Source organism: Pipistrellus hanaki, assembly GCF_964339955.1.
Source record: "Pipistrellus hanaki genome assembly, chromosome: 15".
In the NCBI taxonomy this organism is placed as follows: Eukaryota; Metazoa; Chordata; class Mammalia; order Chiroptera; family Vespertilionidae; genus Pipistrellus; species Pipistrellus hanaki.
This window is the reverse complement of record NC_140517.1, coordinates 45938690-45958590: the sequence shown is the minus strand read 5'-3', so window position 1 is coordinate 45958590 and position 19901 is coordinate 45938690. Positions and strand designations below refer to the sequence as shown.

The window sequence follows — 19901 nt, the reverse complement described above, 5'->3', positions numbered from 1 at the left end:
CAAACCGGTCTCGGCCTTAAACTTTTTTTAAAAAAGAAAGAAAAGAAAGCTGAGGTAGGAAAGGACCTTCGGTCAGGAGAAGAGAGGAATCTGAGGTGAAAGGTCAGGGAACAGGGTCAGGTGTCAGGGGTCATGCAGTCAGGGGTCAACAATGAAAGACATCGGTGGAAGTCTCCGGAAGACGGGCAGTGAGCGGAGGGGGTGCGGGGTCAGAAAGGATGAGCTTGGCCATGGGGTCCGCGGGGGGTGGGGCCGGCGCGCTGCTGTCACCTGGAGTAGGAGGACGGCGGCCTGCCCCGCAGCTGGTCGATCTCCATCTGCATTCGCTCCATCTCCGCCAGGAGCTGCTCCTGTGGACGGGGCGGAGGGGTCCGGTCCGATGTGCGCCCGGCACAGCCCCTCCCGGCGGCTCGCACCCCGGCAGGCAGGCCCGCCGCCGCCCGCCCTCCCGCCAGGCCCCTCCTACCTTGTTGAGCAGCAGCTCGTCCTGAAGTTTCTTCATGTTGGCGATCTCCTCGCTCAGTGAGTTCTGTGGGGACAGGGATGCAGTGAGGGGAGCAGGGCTGGGAGGGACATGCTTGGGGCCTGAGAGGAGCCCCGTGAATGAGGTGTGCATGGATGGCGAGCTGGAGCACTGGGGTTGTGGGTCCAAAGATGCAGCGGGGTAGGGGATCCCGTTCCTGGGAGCCCCGGAATTCCACGTCCTGTGTAATCAGAGGATTCAGTTTGAGGGTCCCCAGGATCAGAGTCTTGGGGAAAAGCCAAGAACTCGGGGTACAGGTGCCCCAGAATTCAGCTCTTGGGGGGGTTAGGAGAAAAAGTGGTCCCTGCAATACAGCAGAGAAGTCTTTCGGATTCAGGAGGCCCAGGTTTAGGGGGAGCTCGGATAATGGGTTTGGGGGAAAGATCCGGGGCCCAGGATGCGGGGCTATCAGAGTGCCGGCTTGGGGTGCACCTTCTCCTCCAGCGCCCCCATCCGCTCCTTGAGGTGAAGCTGTAACCGCTCATTGGACTCGCTCAGCAGTTTGTCCACTGTCTCGGACAGCCGCTTATTGTGGTCATCGTTCATCTTCTCCCGCTGCCTGGCCTGCCCAGAGGAGGGGACCGCGGTGCTCAAGCCCACAGGGTCCAGAGCGGGGCCCCTGCCTGAGCTCCCCGACCGCCTCCAGGCCCCGCCCCTCATACAGGCCCCGCCCACCATGCCCCACCCCGCCTCCAGGCCCCTCCCCTCCATGCCCCGCCCGTCTCCAGGCTCCCCAGGCCCCGCCCCTCGCCTTCGCCGCATTAGCCCATTCCCTCACCCGCTGCAGTTCTTGGTTCTTCTCCTCCAGCTGGGCCTCCAGCTGCCTGAGGCGCTCCTCGAAATTCCCGTGGCGCTCCTCAGCCTGGAGGATGGGGCCGTGACATCTGACTTTGCCCCCCTGGGACCCAGTCAGGCTCCAAGACAGGCACCAGGCCCGGCCCCCATCTCCACACGGGCCCCGTTCCTTTCCTCAGTGCGTGTTCCAGGCCATCCCTCCTTCAGTCCAAGCTAGAGAATCCTCCCCCCACTCCGCAGTCCCAGTCTTCCAGACCCTGACCCCATTCCAAGTTTTATCCCTCCCCCAAACCCCAGGCCCTGAGTTCTCATCCAGAATCCAGGCTGCAGGTCTACCACCACTCCACCTCGCCAGGTCCGCCCCCTCCGGGCCCCGCTCCTCCTCCATATGTCAGGCCCCGCTCCCTCCTCCAGATGCCTGGCCCCGCCTCCTCCAGACTCCGGGCCCCGCCCCTCTTCCAGATGCCAGGCCCCGCCCCCTCCTCCAGCCGCCAGGCCCCGCCCCAGGCCCCTCACCTTGTTGAGGGCCGCCACGCGCTGGGCCAGCTGCGCCTCTATCTCCGGCAGCGTCTCGGCCTTCTGCAGCGTCTGCTGCAGCTTCTGCTTGGCGTCGTCCAGCCACTCGGCCAGCTGGCGGCTCTTCTCCTCGCTCTGGGGGGGGACAGGGGCGGAGAGGGCGGGGCTGGGTCTCGCGGCCAGGACCTGGTCCCCAGCGCCCCTTCCCCTGCCCAGCCGGGCGCCCCACCTGCCGGTACAGCGACTCCTTGCTGGCCAGCTCGTTCTCCAGCTTGTCGTTGGCGTCGTGCAGAGACGTGGCCTCGCGCTGGGCGCTCAGGTAGCGCTTCTCCAGCGTCGTGATCCGCTCCTCCATGTCCTCCCGCTGCGCCAACGCCTGCAGAGGCGGCAAAGGGCCCCGTGGACGACAGCTCCCCAAAAGGCCCCGCGGGGAGCCTAGGCCTAGAACCCCAAACCAGGCACCCCAGGGCACCCTGGGAAATGAAATGCCCTAGCATCCGGGCGTCAGAATGGTGGAACCAAACCTGCCAGGAGCCCCCAGGAGCAGCCAACGTTAGGTCCCTGCCACTTGGAAGTGAAAATGATGGTTCCACACTGTCTGAGAGCAGCACTGGCTTAGACCCTCCCCATGTGAAAGGCCCTGAGGCTCAGGGGATGGGAAGTCTGCTCCACTCTTCTTGGACCACTTGCCTCAAAAATCCAGGATTTAGCTCTGACTGGTTTGGCTCAGTGGATAGAGCATCGGCCTACGGACTGAAAGGTCCCGGGTTCGATTCCGGTCAAGGGCATGTACCTTGGTTGCGGGCATATCCCCAGTAGGGGGTGTGCAAGAGGCAGCTGATCGATGACTCTCTCATTGATGTTTCTAACTCTCTATCTCTCTCCCTTCCTTTCTGTACAAAATCAATAAAATATATTAAAATTATATATATATATATATATATATATATATATATATATATATATATATATTTTAAATCCAGAACTTAGCCTGTTTAGCTCAGTGGATAGAGCGTCAGCCTGGGGACTAAAGGGTCCCGGGTTCTATTCTGATGAAGGGCACATGCCTAGGGTTGCTGGCTCGACCCCCAGTAGGGGGTGTGCAGGAGGCAGCCAACCCATGATTCTCTCATTAATGTTTCTCTCTCTCTCTCTCTCTCTCTCTCTCTCTCACCCTCTCCCTTCCTCTCTGAAAGCAATAAAAATACATTTAAAAATAAATCCAGGACTTAGAAGTTTCAGCAACTTGTGGCACAGCCCAGGCTTAAAGGCACAGAGCAAGTGCCCTAGGTCTCCTGGGAAGCAAAGGCCCCTTCCATCCTGGAGGCAGCATCTCCCAAGATCCCCCAGAGGAGCACAGCCTGGAACCCCAGCAAACGGACCTGAGTCTGGGAGCCCTTGTGGTGGTAGACTTCCCATCAGGACCCGGGGCCGTGCAGGCTTAAAACGTGAGGTGAAGGCCCTCGTGGATGAGGAAACTAAAGTGCTCACTATTCATTCTCATCCCGGGCCTTCCTTCAAGAACCCACGCCTACATTTCCCAGCAGCCCCTGGGGCATGGGAGCTAGGATCCAGGAGCCAAAGCCCGGAATGGATGGAAATGCAGACCAAGGAATTCAACTTAGAGGCACAGAGCGTTTGCGACGATCACATCACTAGGAACAGTCACTGAGAGCCGCTGTGTAAGTGCCACACGCCAACCCTCTGACTAAGCTGTGAGTCCCATGTTACAGGCGAGGAAACGGGGGCTCAGAGCGGGAGAGAGTCTACACAGCCCGTGAACTGACTTCGCGTCCACCGTTCCTGAGCTCGGTGACTCTGGGCGAAGGGACACGGGACAGGGTTATGGGGGGGTACAAGGGGGTCAGAGGGCAACCCACCGGCGGCTCCAGCCTCACCTCCTTGAGGTCGCGCTGGAGCTTGACGTTGGCTTCCTCGGCCTTCCCCAGCTCGCGGTGGGAGGTGCCCAGCTCCTCCTCCAGCTGGCTCATCTGGCGGCACAGCACCGCCAGGCGCTCCCGCAGCTGGCACACCTCCGCTCGCTGCCGCTCCAGGGCCTCCTCCAGCTCAGCCGAGCGCCGGCTGGATTCGCCTCCGGGGCCCAGGCCGTTGGCAAGGGTCTGCAGGGGGGACCGTGAGGAGGGAAGGCACAGGACCCGGAGTGGGGAAACGGAGACAGAAAGAAAATGCCAGGCGAGAACAAAGCTGGGGGGATGGGTGAGTGGACAGAGTGAATCAAAGATCAGTAAGGGTGCCCCCTGCCCATGTAGCTCAGTGGTTGAGCATCAAACTATGAACCAGGAGGTCACGGTTTGACTCCCCAGCAGGGCTCCAGTAGGGGGCGTGAGGAGGCAGCCAATCAACAATTCTCTCTCATCATTGATGATTCTATCTCCCTCCCTCTCCCGTCCTCTCTCTGAAATCAATAAAAATTTTAAAAATATATGTCAGTAAGGGTCACGGAGGTCACAGTAATTGGCCAGGTGACCTGAGTCAGGTCCTAGGAGCTCAGATGTCTCAGGATCAGTGAGAATCATATCAGACATTAAAAGGACCATCACAGCCTAGCTGGCGTGGCTCAGTGGGTGAGCACTGACCTATAACTGAGGAGATCAGGGTTCAATTCCCCATTAGGGCACATGCCTGGGTTGTAGGCTTGATCCCTAGTGTGGGGCATATAGGACGCAGCTTATCAATGCTTCTCTCTCATCATTGATGTTTCTGTCTCTCTCTTCCTCTTCCTTAATTTCTGAAATCAATAAAAAAAAAATTTTTTTTTTAAGGGACCATTGCCAAAACTGGTTTGGCTCAGTGGATAGAGCATCGGCCTGCACACTTAAAGGTCCCGGGTTCGATTCCGGTCAAGGGCATGTACCTTGGTTGCAGGCACATTCCCAGTAGGGGGTGTGCAGGAGGCAGCTGATCGATGATTCTCTCTCATCAATGTTTCTACAATAGCTCTCTAACCCTCTCTCTTCCTCTCTGTAAAAAAAACAAACTGTATTTTCAAAAGGGACCATCACAAAGCCAGAGGACAGAGGGACGGTCAGAGGGATGAGGACCGATGAAGAGCAGAGGGAGCGAAAAACTTCCACCTCTTACCTGCCCGTCCCCGTCCTTGCCCGGCTCCTCCAGCCCGGATCGGCGCCTCGACAGCTGATCTCGAAGGTTCAGAGTCTGGGAACGGGAATGGGAAATCAGGGCAAAAGGAAGCTTAGTTGCAGCCCTCAGGAGAGGCCACAGGAGCCTCTGGTCCCACTGGGGCCACCCTTAGAACCTGGGCTGTCGTATCTCTCCTTAGCCTCCCAGAGGGAGGGGTGTGGCCTCCTCTGGTCCTCTCTAGCCCTGGCTTCTCCCATCCACACATTCCCTCGGCGTGGGCTCTTCCTGGTGGCCCGGCCCCTGCTTCTCACCTTCGTCTCACTTTCACTAGGCAGTTCTCTTAGCAACCCCACTGGTTCTCTCCATAGTCCAGCCCCGTTAGTCCTCTGCTCCAGTCCTGCCCCCAATGGATTCTGGAACCCAGAACCAGCCCACCCCATGGGAGCGCCCGAGCTCCTCCCTCCCCCTCTGGGCCTCACCTCCTGGTTGCTCATCTCCAGCTCCTCTTCCAGGACAGCCACCCGCTCCAGCGCCATCCGCAGCCGCTCCCGGACCTGGGGGCGGGCGGGACGGCAGCGAGATGGAGATCAGATCCATCCGCTCTAGGGCAGTTGACCCCGGTGAAGAGCGCCCTGGAACGGGGCCTCAGCGGGAAGGTTAGAATTCCCCTATCCATAATGGATGTGTGGCCTCAACCTGCCACCAAAGCAGCCGGGCCGCAGGCAGCCCGCCCTCGTCCACTTTCCATCGTCAACCAGGAGGGCAGTCTGCATAGCCAGGCGATCGGAGTCGACTCCCCCCACCGCCCCAGCCCCCCCAACCAGCCACAGCCAGCACCCCTCCAGCCAGCTGCTGTTCCCCCTCCAGAGCCAGGCTCCTCCGCGCTCCTACCTTCTCGTCCAGGGCCTTGTGGTGCTCGAAGAGGGACTTGAGAGCCTTGAGCACCTCCACCTCAGAGGAGACTCCGCCCGGGGACTGGGCCTGGCGCTTCACCACGGTCATGCGCAGTGACCGCTCGTGTCTGGACACCAGACACTCCAGGTGTTCCAGCAGCAGCTGAGGGACAGGACACCGGGTCAACCTCACGGGGTTGGCTCAGCGGATAGAGCATCGGCCTGCGGACTCAACGGTCCCAGGTTCGATTTTCTGGTCAAGGGCATGTGTGCTGGTTGCGGGCACATCCCCAGTAGGGGTTTGCAAGAGGCAGCTGATCTATGTTTCTCTCTCATCGATGTTTTTAACTCTCTGTCCCTCTCTGTAAAAAAAAATCAATAAAATATATATTTTTTTAAAGAGGCAAGGAAAGCCGAAACCGGTTTGGCTCAGCGGTAGAGCGTCGGTCTGCGGACTGAAAGGTCCCAGGTTCGATTCCGGTCAAGGGCATGTACATTGGTTGTGGGCACATCCCCAGTAGGGGGTGTGCAAGAGGCAGCTGGTCGATGTTTCTCTCTCATCGACGTTTCTAGCCCTCTATCTCTCTCCCTTCCTCTCTGTAAGAAAAATCAATAAAATATATTTAAAAATAAAATAAAATAAATGTCTAAAAAAGAGGCAAGGAAAGAGAGGAAGGGTAGACAGGAAATGTGGTTCAGACAGGTGGGTTGGACACATGGGGAGAGAGGTGAAGCCGCCAAGCAAAAGGTAAGGGAACGAGTCAGGGATATCCGAGGTCGGGGGCGGCGTCAGGAAGGAGTGGCACAGAAGTAGAGACCGTTATGGAGAGGGGGAGAGACGGGAAGAAAGGCAGGGACCGAGGACACCAGCCGAGAAGCGGGAGCAGGGAGAGACAGGACCCAGGTGGTCAGACAGCGGGACCGCGAGGCCCCCCGCCTGCACCGCTCGGCAAGGCGCTCGCTCACCCGCGTGTTGTTCCGTTCGGCCTTCAGCTCCGCGATCTCTTCTTCCCGCTCCAGCAGCTGCTCTCGACACAAGTTCAGCTCCTTCGTCAGCGCCGCAAACTCCTGTCCAGATGTGGGCAAGATCGGGAAAATCAGCCCTAACCGGTCTGGCTCAGTGGATAGAGCATCGGCCTGGGGACTGAAGGGTCCCGGGTTCGATTCCGGTCAAGGGCATGTACGTTGGTTGCGGGGACATCCCCAGTGAGGGGTGTGCAGGAGGCAGCTGATGGATGGATGTCTCTCTCTCATCGATGTTTGTAACTCTCTATCCCTCTCCCTTCCTCTCTGTGGAAAATCAATAAAATATATTTTTTTAAAAAAGAAAAAGAAATGAGAAAAAAATGATAATTATAAAGCCAAAAAAAAAACAACCCACTGGGCTTTAAAAAAAAAAAAAAAAGAAAAGATCGGGACAATCAGATCAGTCCCTCACTGAACTGAACGGTTGGAAAGCCCCGCCCATTCCGACAGCTCAGGCCCCGCCCCTCGCCGCCAGAGCCCGCCCTGGCCCCGCCCTTCCCGGCCCAAGGCCCCTCCCCCAGCCGCACGAGGCCCCGCCCCGGCCCCGCCCAGACCTGGGGCAGCGCGATGCTGAGCTGGCGCTGCAGGGAGTCCTTCTCGTGGCCCAGCTCGCGCAGCCGCAGCTGCGCCGTGGCCAGCCCGTCCTGCGCCTCGCGCAGCGTCTCCAGCAGGCGCTCGCGCTCCGTGAGCATCGTGACCATGAGGCGCTCCAGCTCGCCGCCCGCCTCGTCCGGGCCCAGCGCCGAGCCCCGCCGGCCATCCTCGCTGATGGTGGGCATCACCTCGCACATCATGGCGGCGGTGCTGGCCTGCGGGGGGCGGGGGGAGGGGAGCGAAGGGGGCAAGGGAACAGAGACCGGCATCGTCAAAGCGCAGGCAGGGAAACAGACATGGCCACCCTGCTCATGCATCGGGGAAACTGAGGCAGAGCCACCTGGGCATTGCACCGGAAAAACAGATCTGTTCATTCTGATCGTGGCGCGTAGGATAAACTGAAACCCACTGCTCTGTGGCTACCCGGGTGAGAGCACTTGGGGAAACTGAGGCCAGTCTCCATCAGGCACCGACCGCAAATCTGGGCCCAGCCTCGTCCACCACAACGAAGCCAGGTGACGCAGGTACTGTGGAAAGGCCATGCTAAGAATCCCCCTCAACCCGCCGCAGGAGTGACAAAACTGAGTCCCCGCCAGAGCATGACTTCAGGAGGACACCGGACTGGGGTCACAGAATTAGGCCTCTGGTACCTCATTAGCTGCTACCCAGCTCAATCCCCCTCTCCTTCAGTTTCTCACCTGGGCCTCAACTCCAGAGGATTCTAAAGACCCACCCCACTTGGAGAGGGGGAGCATGGAGGAGGGCGGGGTGGGCTAGCCATCTCCCCCAGCCCAGGTGACCAAGATCCAGCTCCCTCCTTCATCAGGTCCGGGGGTTCCTGCCCCAAGACTCAGGAGTCTGAGCCTCTGATCCCTGGAGCCCAGGATGAGACCCTCTCTCCTCTGCCTGGGCGTCAGGCCTCCAACCTCAGACTCAGAAATCCCAGCCCTCAGACTCCTGCTCCCCCAGAACCCAACAGGCCAGGTCCCCAGGACCCAGGGGCTGGGGCGCCCGGCTGTGGGCGGAGATGAATGGCTTTCTCCGGGCCGCTCCCTCGCACACATCAGGTCCGACAGGTCCGGCTGGCCCCGCCGAAAGCAGGAGGGACTTTCATTGGCTTCCCCCCTTTCCCTCTCTCCCATCCGGCAGTGGCATAACCGGTTCTCGGGGTAGATAATTCCCAGCGCCACCCAATTTTCGGACTGTGTCTGGAGCCTGGGACTGGGCTTTGGACTCGTGAGAGGAGAGCAGGGAACGGAGAGCCCGTGGGGCCTGGGAGAGCAGGCAGCTGGGTCCCTTGGGTCTCTGAACAGGTACATCTGAGGATCTAGACACCTGAATCCCAGCACTCAGAGGCCAAGTTCAGGAATATGTCCTTAGGCCCCAAACCAACATGGTATCTAAAACCCAGAACCCGGTCAGGGCATGCGACACCAGATGCTTTAAAAAGGAAGCTGTTCTAGAACTTCCAATTCACTGAGAAGGAAACACAACACAGCAACGCCGGGCAGAGATCTGGAAAGCCACGGGCCCGTGGAGACAGCACGGAGTGCAGAACGAACCCATCCCCCCGCCTTTCCAACGGGAGTTGGGGAAGAGCTGCAATTGGGGCGAATTCTGAAACGCCGAACCTGCCAAAGCCATCCATCACTTAAAACGCAGCGGGATGACCTCAGAATGATATCTAAGAATATGCCTAATGCAATGCCCAACAAACCGAGTCAGGAGAGAGAACCGAGAACGCAAAATCTACCGGGGATGAGGGTAGAACGGGGTTCGCAGCCTTGGTTTTATCCTGTGTCCAGCTAATGCCAGAACGCAGAATGAAAAAGGGATGCTCTAGAGTTCAGAATATGCCCTCGAGGTGAAGGAAAACCTAGACAGTAAGCAAGGAGCTTGTCTGAAATGTAGTGGTGCCCGGGGGAAGGTGTAGACGGGTGCATGCCTGGAATCGAGAATTCTCTGGCATAAGGCCTGAGCTGGCAAAGGAGAGATAGGGTGCTCTGGGAATGAGGCCGTTTCTAAGCTGAAGACTCCAGAAGAGGGGAGAGGCCCAGAGCATGCTTAGAATGCTGGTGTGGCAGAAAGAGGAGGAAGCCCACAATCCACCAGGGGGCAAGTTCCGAGCCAACCTCACACTAAGGAGAAAGGGGGAAGAGAAGGATGGGCCTAGAAGCTGGTACCTGAAAAGGAAGAGGTGAGGTAGGACACTTCCGTGGGAGTCTAGATTGTAGACTGTAGAATTGGATGGACCCTGAAGCAGGAAATACATTCTCGAGTTGATAGCACAGTTAAAGGACTAGAGCACATGCCCTGGCTGGTGTGGCTCAGTGGATAGAGCATCGGCCTCGGGACTGAAGGGTCCCAGGTTCGATTCCTGGTCCAGGTCACATGCCTGAGTTGCAGGCTCAGTCCCCAGTGGGGTGGGGGGCCGTGCGGGAGGCAGCCAATCAGTGAGATCAGTGATGATTCTCTCTCATCATTGATCTCTCTCTCTCTCACTCTTCCTTTCTTAAGTAAGTAAATAAAAGACCAGAGCACATAATTGGAAGACACACATTCTTCTAGAACTTAGAATGGAATGCAGGACAACGCCAAGGATGTGGCTGGAGCCTAGAACACACCCAACATGAAATTTTAACAGAGTCTAAGCCAGGACTGGATCCTGTCCCGAGAGGGAGTGGGGTCAGCATTTGGCTTTCGGGGGTTATTTAGATATTTGACTTCATCTGGGAGAAGACATGCCTAGAAGGTAGCATCCAGCCTGGAACCGAGCACCTGCCTTGGGTGGCGATGGAACAGAGGTGCTGACGGGAACGTTCCAGGGTCTAGAAAGAGTCTGGAATGCGGGGTGTCGCAAGGGCAGTGTTTAACTGGAAACGCAGAAGATGGTGCGTAGGTTCTAGATCACCGGATGAGCCTAGGCCACAGGACACATCTGGAGGAAGGGGTGTGCGTTTGGCCCACAGTCTGAGAGAGTGCGTTCGGAGACCCTGGGCCTCGGAAGGCAATGGGCTGCCAGAAATATCTCAAGAAGCCGGTCCCAGGGGCGAGAATAGAGTCCTGGGCAGCCCAGGAGTCTGAGATGAAATGGGGATGAGGCAGGAGTCTGCCAGGGCCGCTGGGAGGTGATAGGGGGACGGTGAGACCATGGGGACCTGGGTCCCTCAGAGGAAGAGATGAGGAGCTAGAACCCTGGGCAGGAAGAGAGCAGATCCGGGGACCTGGACTCCTGAATCCTCGTGGAGGGAGGTAAAGGACAGGGGTTTGGGGGGAGGGTGAGGCAGGCTGGTGACCAGTACAGAAGCTGGGATCTGAACGCCTGGGTCCCTGAGGGGGTGCAGGGCTGGGGACAAGGCACCTCATCTCCAGGGGCGGGTGTGGGGTGTGGGGAGGCAGATGCCAAAGTATGGCATTAACAATTGCATTCGGAGTCCCCAGAAGGGAGAGTCATGGCGTCCGAATCCCTAAGGGGGTAGATGCCGGGGTCCTAGGAGGCCGGGATATATTTGCCTGAGGAGCGCAGGGGCCGTTGAACTGGGTGTCTCAGGGACAAAGGCTGGGAACCCGGGTCCCCGGATGCCCATTGCCCTAAGGTGGCTAGGGCAGGAACCTTCCGAAGCCTTGACTCCTGAAGAAGGTGCTGGGGTCCCGGAAATCTAGGGTGCTGAGGCCCGGGCCCAGCGCCTGGCCAGCGGAACCCCGAGTCCCGGGCATCCAGGGTCGGGGAGGGCCCGGGTATCACCGGGTCAAAGGCGCGGCAGGGGGATCCCCGCGCCGCCGGCGCCCCCTTTCTGGCGGTGGCAGCAGGAGGTGGGGGAGGCGAGGCTGCCGAGCGCGCTGACCGACCATGGACAGCTCCGGCGCGGGCCTGTGTCCAGGGCGGCCGCGGGGCGGCCTGGACGGAGGGACGCGGCCGGCCGGCGGCTGGAACCCAGGAGCTGGAGACGGGCAGACGGGGGGCGCGAAGGGAGCGCTCTGCGGCCGCGGCGGGGACCCGCGGCCCCCGCCGGGGGAGGGGGACACAGCCGCGGCGGGGGTCCGGGGCTCTCCGGTCTGGGCCGAGGAGGAGGAGGAGGAGGAGGAGGAGGAGGAGGAGGAGGAGGAGGAGGAGGATCTAGACCCAGAGGGGTTCCCGGGTGGAACCGGAATCCAGGCTCCTGGGCCCCGGAGGAGGCGCGAGGCGGCAGGATGCCCGGGAGTCTGGGGCTCGGCTGGGGACTCTGGGAGCCGGGAGGGGCGCACTGACTCTCCGGGGCCGGGCTGTGAATCTGGGCGCCGGGGTCCCCGGGGATGCAGAAGGGAATCCGGGACCTCGCAGAGGCGGGGAAAGCCGGGCGAGGGGTCCCCTGGGTGGGCGCTGCCTGGCAGGCCGGGCTCTCACCTACCTGGTCCGCGGCGGCTGCGGGCGGAGCTGGGCTGCAGGAGGGAGCTGGGGTGGGGTGGGGGGGCCGGGCGGGGCCCCTGGCGGCGGCCGGGGCCCGGATCTGTAGCTCTGGAACCCTGTCTCCGCCGCTCGCGCGGGCTCCGCGTCTCTCGCTCCGGCTTGGGCGCTGGGGACCCCACTCCCTCGCACAGTCTCACAGCCCTTCACCCCCTAAAACAGTCCCCCTAACCCTGTCACCGTGCAGCCTCCCCCCCACGAGGCCGCAGCCGCCAGATTCAGGGGTGCCCACCAGCGCCCCCCAAAATCCCACCTTCCCCCCCAAAATTCCCTCTTCCCTCCCCCCCAACAGCTCCCGGGCGGTCGTGGCCCCTTTAACAGGAGACTGACAGACGGCTCCGAGTGGCCAATGGGAAGCGGCATCGGCGCCGGCAGGAGGCTAAACCCCGCCCCCGCACGGGCCGGGCGGGGTCGCGCGGGCGGAGAGCGGGAGGCGGGGCTCCAGGCATGCCAGCCAATGGGCGCGCGGCGTGCGGCAGCTGGGGCGGGGGGCGGGGCCCGGCAGGGGGATGATGTCACCCGGAGCGAGTGGCGTGCGGCGTGGAACGCGAGTCGCGACCCCGGATCCCGGCGGCGGCGGCGGCGGCGGCGCGCGCCGGCCCTCACGCCGCACGAGACCGGAGGGGTGGGCGGGCGGCGAGGCGGGAGGAAAGGTTGTGTTTTAAGGCGGGGGGGGGGGGTAAACTCCCGGGGACGCGTTTGGGCTGCAGGGCGGGGTGAACGCCGGGTCGGCGGGTGCACCTGACTGTGCAATCCCTGCGCCCGCCGCGCCCGCCGCGGGAGCGGCACGCGGCACCCCCACCCGCCTCCCACGCTGGGCTCCCCCGCGGACAGGGGAATGGTTCGCTCCGCCCCGCCCACACGGAGGACACCCACTGGCTCCCCGCGGCGTTTCGGCACTCGTGGGGAGGACCAGCTGCACAGGGGTTCGGCCCGCATCCTCAGTCTCTCCTGGGGGGGGGGGGGGGCGTTGTCTTCACGTCTGAGCTCCCCCTCAGACCCAGTCTGGGTCCCAGCCTCCACCCTGGGACGGGTCCCTTCGGAAGCTGTCCAGCTTCTACCTTCAGACCTGGAGGGCGTGGGGGGGGACATTCTGTACCTCGGCTTCCTCAGGGCCTGGTCTCAGCATCAGCTTCTTTCCCTCCCCCACCTCTCCAGACCCTCTGTGACCCCGCGATGCAGGACAGACACACAAACACTCAATGAGGACAGAGATCTTTAAATAAGGAGCCGGTGACAATAAATACTGTACAGGGGGAGGTGGCGGGGGAGAGAGCGGGAGGGTCCAGATCTGTGGTTTCAGCCTCAGGACTCCAAGGACCTGCAAGGAGGGCGAAGAGAAGGGAGCCAGGCTCAGGGTCAGGGGGCCCGGGGAGGGATGGGTCAGAGCCAGGGCGGGGGTTCCAGAGCCAGGGCTGAGGGAAGTGGGCTCAGGAATTCCAGGGAGAGGAGGTCCAGACCTTGGGATGGGCGTCAGCTTAGAGTCCCCCGGGGTGTTAGCCAGAATGGCTTGGGGTGAGAGTCTGAGTCAGGGTCAGAGTCCCAGGAGGGGACCCATGGCTGGGGGGTGTCCGGGGATGAGGGCGGCCGTGGAGACAGACCCCGGGGAGCGGCGGCAGAGGGCTCACGAGTAGCTCTGGTGCTGCTGGCGCCGGCGGGCGGAGCGCATCTTCTCGAAGCGAGCCTCCATCTCCTCCAGCACGCGGGGCGTGTAGCGCACCACGAGCTTCACCGAGCCCTGGGCCGCCTTCAGCAGCTCCACCGCCTTCTCGTGCTGCTCGCCCTCCACGCTCTGCGGAAAGCGCACGCACAGCTGGGCGTGGGGCCCCCCCAACGCTCACCCAGCCCCCCACCCGACGCTCACCCAGCCCCCCACCCCGAAACAGGTCCCTGAGGGGCCCAGACCTCATCGCTTCGTGGGAGTCATTCACTCCTGGCTCCGTGTCCTCCCCCAACGTTTTCCAGGTTTCTCGTGTCAGGGACAAGCCCCATGGGCCCTCAGTCACCAAGCCAGACCTCCAGGGCCCTCTTTATCCCCTCCCTCCCCACAGACCCGCTAGCAGAGCACCTGTCTGCGGACTGAAAGGTCCCGGGTTCAATTCCGGTCAGGGGCATGTGCCTTGGTTGCGGGCACATCCCCAGTAGGGAGTGTGCAGGAGGCAGCTGATGGATGATTGTCTCTCATCGATGTTTCTCTCTATCCCTCTCCCTTCCTCTCTGTAAAAAATCAATTAAAAAAAAAATATATTTTTTTAAAAAAAAAAACAAACAAGGACAGACTTTGACCCTAGCCCTGCCCCAGCCTCCCACTCACCACACCATTCACCGACAACAGCTGGTCCCCACGCTTGAGGCCTCCGTGGCGGTCGGCCACGCCCCCAGGGATGACGCGGGAGATGTAGATGGGCGAGTTCTGCTCCTTGCCCCCCATGATGTTGAAGCCCAGGCCCTCCTCCGTCTTGGGCAGCTCCACCACCCTGGGGTGTGCATGGCCCTCGCTGGCGGTGAAGGCTGCTACGGTGGCCTGGGAGACGGGAAGAGGGGGAGGTGAGGGCCCCTCCATGGGGGACAGGCGGACGAGGGTGGAGGATCTGGGCCAGGGAGAGCGACCGAGGCCAGAGAGCTTTTCCCCAGCACGAGGTGCCTGCCGGCCACAGTTCTAAAGATCATTTCATAATGACCGCATGTCCCTCTTGGCTCACTTTGGCGGTTCAGACCTGTCAAAGAGAAGGTCTCCATTTGGTGCGAATGTGTCTTGAATACTCAACACTTGCCAATCTCACCTTTTAACAGAAAAAAACGAGACCTGGAAGAAGCCGAGAGCCTCCAGGGAGCAGCAAGAACGGCATCTAACTCCGATTTCATCAGATCTCAGTGTTTATGATATTTCATTGTTTTCACTGGGTCGGTATCTAAGGTTACCTTCTAGTCAGGCATTCGGTACTAGTTTCACTAATTGTAGTAGATAAAGATGCCCTTCATGACATTTATGAGAGATCACTGAAAATAAACTATAGTAAGGGTGGTACGGAGGTTTGGCAAACACCATGAAGGAGAAACCAGGAATGAATGACAGGAGGAAGTTCCGAGATGCTGTGCGAGGTGGGTGGAGGGGCCTACCTTGGCTGTGGCGTGGGCCCGGATCTCGGCGCTGCCGGTGATGTCCAGCGTGTCATAGAGCTGCTCGTACACCTGCGAGGATGCACAGCATCGGGGACCTGTCGGCTCCCTCCTCTCCCCAGCGCTGGAGTCCGGGCCCGGCCTCTCCCACCCATGAACTGTCCCAGCCCACACCTGGAGCGGGAGAAAACTACAACTCCCAATCCACCCTGGGAGCTGACGCACGCGCACTCACGAGGCGGGCCGCCCCGGGCGTTGCTGGGAGATGTAGTCCCCGGCCTCGGGGCGACCAGGAAGAGCATTGCCAGCCGCCGCCCACTCGTGGCCGGCGCCGCGCGGCGCTCACCTCGCGGATGGCGGAGCAGAAGCGGCTCTGCAGGACGCGCTGGAGGGCCTGCAGCTTCTGCGGGGGCAGCTCCCCGCTGCGCTGCAGCCGCTCCAGGAGCTCCACCGCCCGGGACACGTCTGCGGGGCGGGGGCGGGCGCGGAGACAGAGTCAGAGACACCGACGCGCAGAGAGAAGTCCCGGGAGATGCGGCCGGAGACCGAGGACGGGGCAGCGCGGACGGACCCGGGAAGGGCAGCGGGGTCCCGATCGGACGCCCACAGGGTCGCCAGCGGCAAGGGCGCCCTTCGTCCCCGGGGCCCCCATGCACACCCAGGAGTGGGTGCAGCGGGCGCCCCTCCCCGCCCGCTCGCCCACGGACCCTCCCACACCCAATAACCGCCCCGCCCCGCCCGGCCCTGGCCGGGGGAGGGGCGAGGGCGGGGGTCCCGGACGCGGGCCACGGCCGGGTGGGCAGGGCACCCCTGGCGCGCTTACCCCGCTCCAGCCCCAGCGGCTCCACCAGCGCAGCCATGTCGGCGCCGCTGCGGCGAGCCGCCCGCCCGCCCGCCCGGTCGCCAGCGGAGAGGGCGGGGCTTCCGGAGGCCACGCCCCCGGCGACGGGCGCCCCCTGCGGAGGAGCGGCCCTGCATGCTCCCGCCCTTGTCTGCCTGTCCCTAGTGCAGCCTGTCTGCACCCCGGGACATCATCTCTGTCTGTCCTGCCCCCACACATGTGTCCCCTCTCTGTCCCATTTCCCCACGTATTGGGCAAACGTGTGTTAAACATCTGGGCCCAGGATGATGGACGGGATGGTGAGCAGGCCAGACAAGCCCACTGCCTTCACGAAGCTTAGGCGAGGACGGAGAGGTAGACGACCAGCTGTGACCGAGATCAGAATTGGGTGTGGGGAGGGGATGACCTAAGAGGGACATGAACAGAGTCCTTGGAGGTAAGAGAATCCGGAGGTGGGATGTGGTCCCTTTCCAGGCAGGAGAAGCCCACGCAATCACTGCAGTTCGTGATGGTGACCATGTGGGCAGGATGGTTATACATGTTGAGGATTTTGAACTTAATAACTCTGAAGAATGAAATGTGGGATTCAGGTGTGTATTGGAAGATCACTGTGGCCATTGTGTGGCGACTGGATTAGGAGACCAGTCAGAAGGCTTTCCGAACATCCCTTTAGGTGGGCCGATTTGGAAATGTCTGGACAATGTCCCTCTTCCTGTCCTCGTATACTGAGTCCCTGTATATGGAGACAGGAAGATGGAGGAGGGGTTATAAAGGTGTTTGTGGGGCCCTAGCCAGTTTGGCTCAGTGGATAGAGCGTCAGCCTGTGAACTGAAAAGTCCCAGGTTCGATTCCGGTCAAGGGCATGTACATTGGTTGTGGGCACATCCCCAGTGGAGGGTATGCAGGAGGCAGCTGGTCGATGTTTCTCTCTCATCCATGTTTCTCTCTATCCCTCTCCCTTCCTATCTGTGAAAAATCAATAAAATAGCCTAAACCAGTTTGGCTCGATGGATAGAGCGTCGGCTTGGGGACTGAAAGGTCCCAGGTTCGATTCCGGTCAAGGGCATGTACCTTGGTTGCGGGCATATCCCCAGTAGGGGGTGTGCAAGAGGCAGCTGATCAATGACTCTCTCATCGATATTTCTAACTATCTCTCTCCCTTCCTCTCTGTGAAAAATCAATAAAATATATCTTTGGAAAAAAAAAAAAGAGGGTGGGCAGTTGTATGAGATGCTGTAGACCAGGGCCAAAGGACTGTAGGAAGGATTGAAGTGTGGCTGTACCTCACCTCTGCTGGATGGGGGTACGGGGTCCAGAAAGAGCTTTTGCAAAGTCAGAGGAAGTTTGCAAGTTTGTCTACACATCTCTCCTTCATAGTGTCTCTTTTTCTATTTTAATAAGTAATCTACTTGAATTTAAAAACAAAATCAAGTTACCAAAGAACCTATATGCATATATGGATAGCCCATGGACACAGACAAAAGTAAGGTGAAGGTCTGGGGTGGGTGGGGACATCTGTAATACTGTCAACAATGAAAACTAAACTTAAAAAATAAATAATACAGAGAAGAGCTAATAATACAAACCACCAACCAGTCCTCTCTCCACTGCAAGAGGCAACAATTTAATAGGGGCTTAATGTGCTAGTTGCTTCTGTATCTAAGTAACTTGCTATTTCTTAATTCCAGTTGTTAGTAATATATTACATATTGATTTTCTGCCTTTACAACCTGTCCCCTCTCTTCCCATGGTACCAGTTTTCAGATCAATCAATAAAGAGCTTGCATTATGTCAATAAGTACTTATTGTTTACTGCAGAGTCCAAGTAATGTTCTGTGACTACATTTTCTTTCTTGAACAGCTTGGATTTTTGTTATTCCTCACCCGAAGATATTTTTTCCACTGATATTTCAGACAGTGGGAAGGGGGGGTATAGAGAGAGAAACATGATGTGAGAGAAACATCAATTGGTTGCCTCCCACAAGTGCCCTGACCAGGGCCAGGGATCGAGCCTGCAACCAAGGTACATGCCCTTGACCATGATCAAACCCGGGACCCTTCAGTCTGTGGGCCGACACTGAGTAAAATCAGCTATGGCTTGTGTGGTGGTGTTTTTCCCCTGTGATTTTCATCTACTTTCGTTTCTTCCACTACATTCTCAATTTCTTTCCAACTTTCCATCGCAACAGGCATCTTACCGAGTCTTCTTTTTAGCCGAAAACTCCTTGGAAACTTCAGTCCTCTGACCCCAATCTGGACGGAGTGCTCTCCACAAAACTGCCATCCTGGGACTTTCTCAACTGGTTTTTTTGAATGGGGTCATTTTCTCTTTTAACTCTCATTTTCTTTTTCTTTTTAAATATATTTTTATTAAAAAAAATATATATATATATATGTTTTTATTGCCTTCAGAGAGGAAGGGAGAGGGACAGAAACATCAATGATGAATGAGAATCATTGATTGGCTGCCTCCTGCACGCCCCCTACTGGGGATTGAGCCCGGAAACCCGGGCATGTGCCCTGACAGGGAACTGAACTGTGACCTCCTAGTTCACAGGTCCATGGTCAACCACTGCACTACACTGGCTGGGCTAAATCTCTCTCTCTCTTTTTTTTTTTTTTTTGAATGTCCATATGTTTAATTTTTAAAAATAAAAAATAAAAACAACAACAAAAAGAATGTCCACATGCCTTCCCAGGGGCCCTCGGCACACAGGCTGTGCCCTCTGCCCGGAACACTCGCACCTGCACCTCCGTGCTGCGACACCCAGGACCCGCTGCACTGGTGGCCTGACTCTCCCTCCCCGCCCCTCCCTGTGGACCCCGGCTCTGGAGCATCCCCTTCACCGCCCCTCTGGCTAATGCTGCTTCCTCCAGGAAGCCCACCCTGGCCTCCAGAACGGGCCGGCCTCCCTGTCACACATCTCCCAGAACACCCCATAAGCTCCTGTCTGCATTGTAAATCTCTCATTTTTAAGTATACTCTTAACTATCTAAAAAGATTATGAGATTTCTTTCTTCCAGCTAACCTTTATTTCTCTAGCACTCCGTGTTAACAGGAATGTGTCAGGAAGGTTGTCTAAATTCTTTCAGGTGTTTTCCAGTTCTAAAGTTTACATTGTACTTATTTATTTTTAAAGATTCCAGAACTGGTAAAATTCTCCCTCTCTTCCTTGTGAACATATAGTTATTTCAATCTCTGAGAACTCCCAACATCAGAATCGTGCCCAGATCTATTGTCTGTTTTTTCTCTTGGTTTTACAGTAATTCCAACATGCCTGATAATTTGAGTAAATGCTGAGCATTGTGTACTAAAAATTGGAGATTCTGAATTCCACCTCCCAGAGGGTTGTTCTCTCCTGGCAGGCAGATCACCTAAATCCCAAGGAGGCCTATTTCACTTGCAGCCTTACTTCAATATTGTGGCACTCCGGGGACAAGTACTTGCTCTGGCAGGCCTAGAACCCCAACCTCTGACCCCCAGAATGACATGGCTGCAGAGATCTCTGCTTAGCCCCTTACCTCCGTTACTTTTTGTTGTTAATCCTCACCCCAGGACACTGTTCCATTGATTTTTAGAGAGTGGGAGGGGGAGAGACAGAAACATTGATATTAGACACATCAACTGGTTACCTCACACACACCCCAGCTAGGGCTGCAGACTAAGCCTGCTACTGAGGCACATGCCTTTGAACAGAATCAAATCTGGGACCTTTCAGTCTGCAGGCCCTTCAGTCCACTAAGACAAACTGGCTAGGGCCCTCCATTATTGCTTTCTGATGAACACCTCGAGTCTTGCAATGACAATGAGCGGCTTATGAGTTGGCAAACGCCTCAACAGAAGGTTGTATGCAGATGTGGGAGCTAACACCCCGTATGGAAATTTTACCCTCACACCCCAGCTGTCTGGTCCGACCTCTGTAAACTCAGCCCAGGGAGAGCTGTCATGTCATTTTCAATGTCTGGTCCCCCACATAAACTGGCCAATGTCAAGGAAAAGGCCAGGAAAATAGCAAGTCTCACCTGTGTGCTTTCCTTTTCCTGGGG

At 58.5% G+C, this 19901-nt stretch overlaps 2 protein-coding genes across 3 annotated transcripts in view; both read right to left on the bottom strand.

The window, feature by feature from the left end:
- Positions 1–12111, bottom strand: part of PPFIA3 (PTPRF interacting protein alpha 3) — a 28101-nt gene extending 15990 nt beyond the window's left edge. Inside the window, exons 1-13 of the mRNA XM_084906287.1 lie at positions 11838–12111; positions 7410–7664; positions 6796–6897; positions 5828–5992; positions 5416–5490; positions 4937–5011; positions 3733–3954; positions 2064–2210; positions 1835–1969; positions 1302–1385; positions 956–1087; positions 467–529; positions 271–350 (exon numbers count right to left, since the gene is read on the bottom strand). Of these exons, the coding sequence (XP_084762413.1) occupies positions 271–350; positions 467–529; positions 956–1087; positions 1302–1385; positions 1835–1969; positions 2064–2210; positions 3733–3954; positions 4937–5011; positions 5416–5490; positions 5828–5992; positions 6796–6897; positions 7410–7649 (1520 nt within the window). The 5' untranslated portion in view covers positions 7650–7664; positions 11838–12111. The remainder of the gene's footprint in view (positions 1–270; positions 351–466; positions 530–955; positions 1088–1301; positions 1386–1834; positions 1970–2063; positions 2211–3732; positions 3955–4936; positions 5012–5415; positions 5491–5827; positions 5993–6795; positions 6898–7409; positions 7665–11837) is intronic.
- A 985-nt stretch (positions 12112–13096) lies between these two features.
- On the bottom strand, positions 13097–15939 carry LIN7B (lin-7 homolog B, crumbs cell polarity complex component). 2 transcript variants are annotated; one of them, XM_084905754.1, is made up of 6 exons: positions 15837–15939; positions 15360–15478; positions 15014–15085; positions 14208–14417; positions 13522–13685; positions 13097–13214 (listed from the first exon to the last, which is right to left on the bottom strand). In XM_084905754.1, the coding sequence occupies exons 1-6, from the start codon at positions 15871–15873 to the stop codon at positions 13199–13201; spliced, it is 618 nt and encodes a 205-aa protein (XP_084761880.1). In that variant the 5' UTR covers positions 15874–15939; the 3' UTR covers positions 13097–13198. The 2 variants fall into 2 exon arrangements, with proteins under 2 accessions (XP_084761880.1, XP_084761881.1); XM_084905755.1 differs by having other exon boundaries at positions 14220–14417.
- Between the last annotated feature and the right edge of the window lie 3962 nt (positions 15940–19901).

Coding starts and splice junctions, on each gene's coding strand:
- LIN7B (XM_084905754.1), bottom strand. CDS start 15,873: ATGGCTGCGCTGGTGGAGCCGCTGGGGCTGGAGCGGG. Junction 15,086..15,359: donor TCTGCTCCGCCATCCGCGAG/GTGAGCGCCGCG, acceptor GCATCCTCGCAG/GTGTACGAGCAGCTCTATGA. Junction 14,418..15,013: donor GGGCCCACGCCACAGCCAAG/GTAGGCCCCTCC, acceptor CCCGTCTCCCAG/GCCACCGTAGCAGCCTTCAC.